Source organism: Propithecus coquereli, unplaced genomic scaffold (assembly GCF_000956105.1).
Source record: "Propithecus coquereli isolate 6110/MARCELLA unplaced genomic scaffold, Pcoq_1.0 Scaffold5, whole genome shotgun sequence".
NCBI classification, from domain to species: domain Eukaryota; kingdom Metazoa; phylum Chordata; class Mammalia; order Primates; family Indriidae; genus Propithecus; species Propithecus coquereli.
Window position 1 is genome coordinate 4035174 of NW_012150840.1, and position 8878 is coordinate 4044051.

Sequence of the window (8878 nt, forward strand, 5' to 3'; positions counted from 1 at the left end):
AATAGTATTAGAAGACTATTCTATTTTTTAAAAATAGTATTTATGCTTATCTTAAATTTCCCAGGCACTGTGTCCATGTGTAAAGGCAGAGGAACAGATAGTATGGGTCCAAATTGAATACTTTATTCAATCTTCCAGGTAAAAATGTATTGCCCTATATTATACTTTGAGTGCTTTGCACATCATAAAATTTCTTCTCTTGCAATTTGATGTTAACCAGAAACTGAACAGATACAGTAATATATATATGAATTCATATGCAAAGAATAAACCTAATGTGATTTTTTTTCCATAATTATGATTACAGTTGGAAAGATTAAAGCTTCTATGCCAATTTTTTAAAAAGAAGTATGAAAAGGCAATGTTTGCCAAGTTCAAAAAGGAAGACATTTCATTTTTAGTTTCCTAAGAGATTATTTAAAATAACATTTCATAAAAACTAAGGGTATTTGAAATTCTTCATTTATATGACACCAATTTCTAATTTAAATATAATTGCATAGAATAAGTTGGGAATAAATTACATAGAAAAAGAGGTGAAAGCACATGCCACTGATTACTGGTTCCTATAGCAGCCTCTCTAAACATTACAATCGATAAGACTCTAGTCAGGAGTTTGCATTTTGCCAGCCACTCTCGATGACAAAATTATTCTTTACATAACCTAACAACATCTACCCAAGAGAATATAAAACTGAATAAATAAAAGCTAAAAAGTAACAAAAAAAAGTCAACTAATAAAACTTTAATCAATTCCACAAAATTCAATCAACTGAGCTTTAGTCTGACTTCCAAACCATCCTACAAGTTGTTATATTATTGTGGTTCTAAAGCTCACCATGGTACAGGGTATTGAAACTTTAATTATATTGATTCTAAATTAACAATGCTCTATAAAATTTCTTCCTTATGTCTAATCTCAATTCCTTCTATTATAATTTAAATTAACCATTATTTCAACTTTGGATAGCCATGCTATTTCTGTTCAAATGATATGACTGGATAAAACTGATTCTGAGCAGTTACTAGTATGAATATGAAGCAAAAGAAGTGCCACATAGTAGAATTCTGTTTTCTAGTTTAACCAATGGAGTTTGCTAAAATAATAAGGTCTTTTAGGGACAGCCTAATTCTTAATTATAGTAATTCTTCTGAAAATTACCTTTTGTTGAATCATCTTCTATTGGCTGTTTGAACAACGTAATATCCTTGAAAGTGCACAGGAACAAGACCACCTTTTCATGTTCATTTCTTATTGGTGCAATTTGCATGTAAAACCAAACAGGGGTTCCTGTAACAGAGAGAAAGAGAGAGAGAGAAAAAGGAAATAGGGTATGCCACGGCCACAGCAATCGTTTGGTCTCCTGCCTTCTCTCTTCCTTCAGCTGCCACCTGCTATGCCACGAATCAGTACCAAAACAGTATTTTAATTGCTACAAAGAATTTTAAAACCTTTATTTTTGTATCAACTACCAGTTGTTCAAATTTAAGAAGCCTAGTTTTCAACCCAAAATATCAAAATTCTGAAGTAAAGCACAGTGTGTTATTACACAATGAAGGAACACAAAAAGGCAGTCTTGCTACTTAAGTAATGCCAGCATCACTTATAGGTCTGGGTCCCTAAACCACCGCTGCTCTCCCCAACTTCCTTTTGATAGTGACAACTAGCATGAGCACTCCTACATGCTTTGCTCTTCTTGTCACTTTGACAAGTGTTTCCAATTAACTGCAACAGCAGTGCCTGATGCTCTGATAAATATTCCTCTTGAAGGAACATCCAAAATGCTGTTTCTGTCCCAAGGCTTTCTCATTGGTCAGACAGACGTACGTGATCGCTCTGTGGCTTTGACTGCACCCCCACATCAGAGAGAGAGGATATCGCCAACACTTGATGCCTGATGTACACAGAGTTCAACGTGAAACTTTTAAGGCAACCTTAAAAAAATAAAATTAAAAAAAAGACATGTCTTGGGACTTTTTGATAAAATGTGTACCTGATAATATGCTGAAAAAAAAATTTAAAAATAAAAAGACATGTCCTCAACCCTTGAGAGTTGCAGGTGTCTTCATGAGCCACAGCTTCCTACCTCTCCCACTCAAAGCGTGAAGCTGGACTCTGTCACCACGTTCTTCAAAGGAGGGTGACCATAGACTCTAGGGAACAAATCATAAGCATTCAAGACTTGTGATTTGGACAAATCAGAAACTGGTATATCCCAAATAATAAATAAGTGAAGGCACAAGAAATGCCTCTGAAGGAGTAATTATCCATTAAGCAATAAAACACTGAAGGAATGTTCCATTAGAATCAAAAAGACACATTTTCCATGTCATTTTATCCAAGCCACAGAGCAATGAAGCCCCTTCAAATATTCTATCTTAAGACAGAAAGATTTTTTATAAGGTTTAGAATTTGAGGAGTGAAATGTACAGTTATTACTAGCCTGTCAGTGATAGTTGATAGCCTGTTAGTGGTTTCCAATGAAAACCAAACAAGAAGCAACCCCATACCTGTGGCCAAAAAAAAATTCACCTAATGTTACCATCAAGGGGAATATGCCGTTTAGACAAGATGAGGTGACTTAACTAGCAGGCTCAAAAAGTCAGAGAATTAGAGAGAGGAGATTTCTATGGAAATACTTAATTCTGACAATCGGGTTTTTTTGGCAACCCCAGGGGGCCTATGGAAGGACACAGCCCTTTCCAAAATGATTGCAGGATGAGACAGGGACTTCAAAAACAATCACATCATCTCCCAGAGAGGCTTGTTCTTTGGTTTCTGTTTTCTTATTTCACACAGCGTGTCCAGGAACTGTGAGTGATGTGCACAGTATTACAAATCGCCAGACCCAGACGCTAGTGGATACATAGCCTATGGCTGTTCCAACACAGTGAGCTTGAGGCAGAGGGGTCATAAACAAGGAGAAAAGTGCATTAAAAATAAGTCATTTTCCAAACTGTTAGAAATCTCAACAGAAAGAGATGATGTTACATGTCATGCCTTCCTACAAAAGAGCAACTTTTCAAATTCTGGCATGGAGTCAGAGCTGTCTTTAAAACTGCTTTAGATACCAAGGTAGATTTTTTTCAACTTTTCAAGCCACAGGCTCAGACTTCCCAAGTAGGCTGAGTATCTGCCAAGTAGCTGGTGAAATAGCCTTCATATTCTGGATTGGGGGTGCAGGAGGCCAGGGAGCCTAGGAGAGTGAGGCAGAGAAGACTGTTGCCGCTGGAAACCCAGACCATCGATTACTTGGAGTAGCCCCAGCTGTCAGAGTTCTGCCTCTGTGTACTCAGAAAGAGCAATTTGAAAATCACCATCCCACAGTAAAAACAGCCCCGTGCTAATCAGAGACTGGAGCACTGGACCTAAAGAACAGAGGCTGCAAACTGAAATGTTTTAATTGTGACACATACTAAATCAGACATCTCAATCCCTCCATTTGCAAAATGGTGTTTAACCTAATTACTTAATGGACGTGCTGGGAGGATTGGCATTCAGGCATTCCCAAAACCGTTTTCTACAGACGTGTGAATTTTTCTATCTAACATTTTTTGAAAGTCATAAGAATATACGTTTTTAGTTGATGTTCAAAGCTTTCAGCTAACTACTTATAAGATTGTTTTAAAGTTGCTTTTAAATAGTAGAACTCCATTACAATACATAGATAATATCTATCCTTATGATTAAAGCAAAAAATAAAAACAAAACCCAATGCTCATAATACGCAGAAAGGAGACACAAATTTTAATCTACAGTACCATAAGGTATATAAAATATATAAACCACCCTGGAAGGAGGCCTTTGGAAATGTAAAATTCAACTAATTACTAACATGATTTAAAGTACACAAATAAAACAGAAACTCCACTAAGGTATTTTTGAGAAACTCAGAAACTATGGACTTGCCTTTGATGATTTAAAAGCAGGCAAAGATTTGTTTATTCTGCTTAAATGTCAGAATGAATGACCTTAGTACTACGAGTAATACGGAATGTTCTTACATTATTTGCTAAACTCAGGGCACATAGCTAAGTCATTCAAGGAATAGCAAATGTATTTGAAAATGAGGAAGTCATTAGTATGTGGGTCTGCTACCAGTTATCAGTATGTATTTGGACCTGGTCAAAAAGACCCAGAAAGCATCTACAGCCTGCCTTTTCTCTTGTAGAGGACAGAGACTGGATTGTTTTCTTAGTGACAAGCCAACTGACATTTAGCTATGACTTCAAACAGAAATATCTCTTTGGCCTTGATTCTAAAATGAAAGGTAAGATGACAAGACATTCCTTAGGTAAAATCACTATAGACAAATGTTCCCATTATCAAACAATGCCTTTGCCACTCATAACAAAGCTATCACTTTGTTAATCTATTAATAAAAATAGAAATCTAATTTTAATTCCAAATATTCCATAGATAACAAATGTGTGAGGAAAATGGAGAGGATATATTATGCTCCACAAATCCAGCGGGCACTGAACATAGAACAAATGTTTCCTGCTGATGCTAAAATGTTTCCCAAACTTGGAAGAATTTAGTAACCATCAATTTCCACTGAAGATAACAGTGGACTTTGCTATCATTTACCATTAACACTAAATAAAGTGACCCATCTTATGAAGTGACTGTTCAAAACAGAAAGAAAGGACAGTTTGGAAAAGGAGCAAAACGAGATAAAAGTAGATAACCACACAAAGAACGTGAATTAGAAAGCGACTTAGCTGTTGAGTGTACTCGTTGGGTTTTTGTTTGCTTTTTCTCCAAACTCTGATGGAAAGTCTATATCACGAGGTACTGTGTGATTGTATAAATGAACAGTTTATCACACACAAATCTCATCCCGGAGAACAGCTCCCAACAATCAATACAAATCTTCCAAATGTGAATAGCCTGCTCTGAAAGTAATGACTACTTCCAGTAGCCTTCCACATCAGTCTAGTGTGGCAAAAGGCCATATTATATTGGTAAGGATTGACCTCATGTAGCTACCGTGTATTCACCTGTTACCTGTTTGTGTAGAAAGGTAACTACACATGCCCAGTGTTATCAATTACCTTTTCCTCTAACCACAAGAAGTTAATGAATTTCTCTGTCATTTTTAGTAGTTGTCACATAACTATAGGATATTTACCATGAGTATTAATTATAAAATAATTTGCTGCATGATACAACGAGGTCACATTTAAAATGCACCATATTTTTCTTCCACTCCTCAAAAGGTTGCTTTTCATAAGTAGAATCATTTATTAATTTTATTATCTAATTTCACCAGTAACCTCTGCCCCTGCCAAGAGAAGGAACAATAAAAATTTTACATTCTCACTACATTTAAGCCCAACTGCCACTTACCATAATATAGCATTAATAAAAAGCTGGCATATCTTAGTGGTAATTTAGATACCTACTGTTTTTCTTGTATAGAAGAACTTCGAAGCAGTTTGACTCGTAGTTGTCAAAAGTCTGCCTGACTTTCTCAATGGTCTTCTTGTCAGTCAATTCACCATACATAAAACTGGTGGGGAGAAAAAAAAACAATCCATTTCAGTTTTGTGTTGTCCTTTAAATGCTACATAAAAATCATACATTTGTCTTTGATTAAGTAGTCAAATGTGGTTACAAAATATAATGTTGCTCCCACACAATGAACTAAAACTATGTTTTCATTGTTGTTTTTGTTTTTGTTTTAGAGGTGTTTGCTTTGTTTTGTTTAGAGATGGGGTCTCATTCTGTCACCAAGGCTGGAGTGCAGTGGCAGAAACATAGCTCTCTGTAACCTTGAACTCCTGGCAACCTTGAACTCAAGCAATCCTCCCACCTCAGCCTCCCAAGCAGCTGGGATTGCAGAGCCCGGCTCTAAACCATGTTTTAATCGTGATTGTTAAACTTATTTTTTAAAGTTAGCTGTAGAAGTCAGAGAGGAGAGAAAAAAAGGTAATTCTTCTTTTTTTTTTTTTTTTTGAGACAGAGTCTCACTCTGTTGCCCTGGCTAGAGTGAGTGCCGTGGCGTCAGCCTAGCTCACAGCAACCTCAGACTCCTGGGCTTAAGCAATCCTTCTGCCTCAGCCTCCCAACTAGCTGGGACTACAGGCATGCGCCACCATGCCCGGCTAATTTTTTCTATATATATATTTTTAGTTGTCCAGATCATTTCTTTCTATTTTTTGGTAGAGACGGGGTCTCGCTCTTGCTCAGGCTGGTCTCGAACTCCTGACCTTGAGCGATCCACCCGCCTCGGCCTCCCAGAGTGCTAGGATTACAGGCGAGAGCCACCACGCCCGGCCAGTAATTCTTGATTTATTTACTGGAGTTCTGTTTACAGCTCTATAATCACCTTAATTTTTTTTTTTATAAAAGGCCTCTGCCTGCATTGATGTGATTGGTCCCTATCAGTGAATAAAAAAATACTTGAATTTCCCATGTTGTATTTTTAGAACCAATATTTCCTTAGGACAATATTTGCAAACACACCTTACCAAAATTAGGATACATGTTACCCCTTCATAACAAAAAATGTATTAAAATTTAAGCATTTGTTGATAATTTTCTCTTAAACATTATAAAGGTTTCTATGAAATATATGTTTCACTGTTCCTATATGCACAAATTTCAATCACCATGGTTTAGTTGAATACCACCAGTTTTGTAACCGCACAGTTCAAATTACAGTGACCACAGTCTGTTAACTGTGACTAACTGCGCAACATACAAACTTTGCTGCTAGATCTTCAGTCTACAAGTCACTAGTAAATAACAGATGCATACCATGACCAGGGACCAACCACTTCTTTCAAAACCTGTTATTCTGTTCATGCCCAGACAGCAAAGCATGTAGTCATGTTGCCTCCTTGTCTCTCAGTGATAAACCCACATGACATTTTACAAAAGTGGATCATTAAAAGCAGGAATTAGCCAACTAAGATTAAAGTCCACCAAAGATATAAAAAGTGACAATGCTGGAAGGGAAATTCAAATCGAACATAAATGAAGTTACAGAAGACACAGATGACCGTGGACAAGTGGACACTGCTGTCACTTGAGAAACTCCAGATATGCAGCCAGAGGGACTCAGTAAAGGTGAACTCATCAACGTAAATGAGCAAAGTGGTTGTGACAGAAAGGACGAAGGTTTCCCAGAGGAAGTGACACCAGAAAAAAATACTTCACATTAAAGGAGCTCTACTAGATAGTTTACAGTAGTGAAAGTGAAAGGGTCAGATATTTGAAGTTGATTCAAACTTAGAAAGGAGTATGAAAATTTGCTAAGAGATAACAAAGATGCTCTCTTTATATCATAAGTTATATTAAGAGAAGGCAAGTATTGTTCCAATGACTTGTGATAAGTTTTTTACAAAGAAAAAAAAAGACTTTAATTCTCAATGTTTCTAATGTTCTAAGTCACACTGTACTAAATATCAATGTATTATCATTTTAATCTCCCTGCATTTATAATCAACAATAACAGAGTTTTCAATGCTTTGACAATTTGAAAGGTGACGAAACAATCATAATTTTTTTCATTGAGTATTAAGGTCAGATCACATGGTTTCAGCTTGCATGAGCTTTTTTATGCTTCCATACTACCATAAAGGACTGTATATTATACATATAGTGCATTGGCATTCTTATCATTTCAGAGAATTTTCTTATGGTCGATACAAGTGTGGCTAATGGGAGAAAACTAAAGCTGGCATCTATTACTGTGACTAGAAGAACATACAAATCAAAACATAGATTAAGGAGTGAATGTCTACACTTCACAAAAACTCTCTAGCATTTGACATTCTCTATTTTTCTAAGAGAACCTCAGCAAAAATCTGATATCCACATAATAGAACTCACTCAAGGACTACATGTCTCTAAAACTCCATTCTTGATGGTTTCAAAGTCATTAGTTACGCACCTATCAATAGTTTTAGATACATAGTTCTACTGCTTAGTTTAATGATCCAGACCATTTCTTCCACCAGGAAAGAAAATACAGCACTGCTAGGTGTCTTAACTAAGATTTTGAAAGGTCAAATATATATCTTTGTTATTGTTTTTCTTCCTGTTTTCAGAGTTCACATATTGGCCAGAGGTAGATCCAAAGTGTGGTGAAGCCTGAAGCTTATACAATCTATGGAGCTCTCTTTAAGGAAAAGAATACAAAATTATAAAGCAAAATTAGGTACAGAGCCTTGAAGGACATCCACTCAAGTGAGGGCCCCTGAAGGTTAGATTACCTTGATGGAAAATTACCTCGATGGAAAATCTGCATCTGATTTTACCAATCTGTAAAATTTACAACATGAAAAGCATAGTTTGTTAGCAAGATCCAGTGAAGACGAGCAGGCTCCCATAGCAACACCACATTACAATTAGAAATTACAGGGTAACTCAAGCCCATCTTCTAGAACACTAACATAAGCAACTACAATTCTAGAAACCAAGAAATAATGGGAAGAAGACAAGGCAGACCAAAGACTGTCCCAGCACCGGGAAATGTGAATCTTTCATTTTTAATTATAATATTTCTATATTTTAGGTTAAAAGAAAAATTGTAATTGTCATTGCATTAATAAGTAAAAGAATCTCAGAATAAAAAGACAGTCTTACTCCATAATCTTATATCTAGACTAACACATGAAGCTTCAGAGACTACCTGTAAAGCCAGAATTGAAAAGCCACTGTTCCTGTCAAAACTGAATGTCACCTCAGGTGAGTTTTATAAAAATCTCTTGAAGTCTCAAAAAATTTAAAAAAATAGAAATTATACCATGCGTCTTCTCAGATCACAGTGGAATAAAAACAGAAATCAACCCCAACAGAAACTCTCATCTCTACACAAAGTCATGGAAATTAAACAACCTTCTACTGAACGATTCCTTCATAAAT

At 36.1% G+C, this 8878-nt stretch overlaps 1 protein-coding gene across 2 annotated transcripts in view; it reads right to left on the minus strand.

Annotated features, from left to right (window-relative positions):
- KCNH5 (potassium channel, voltage gated eag related subfamily H, member 5) overlaps positions 1-8878 on the minus strand; it is a 314011-nt gene that overhangs the window by 247308 nt on the left and 57825 nt on the right. For both annotated transcript variants that reach the window (XM_012656129.1, XM_012656130.1), the window contains exons 3-4: positions 5410-5516; positions 1163-1291 (exon numbers count right to left, since the gene is read on the minus strand). In XM_012656129.1, coding sequence (XP_012511583.1) covers positions 1163-1291; positions 5410-5516 — 236 coding nt within the window. The remainder of the gene's footprint in view (positions 1-1162; positions 1292-5409; positions 5517-8878) is intronic.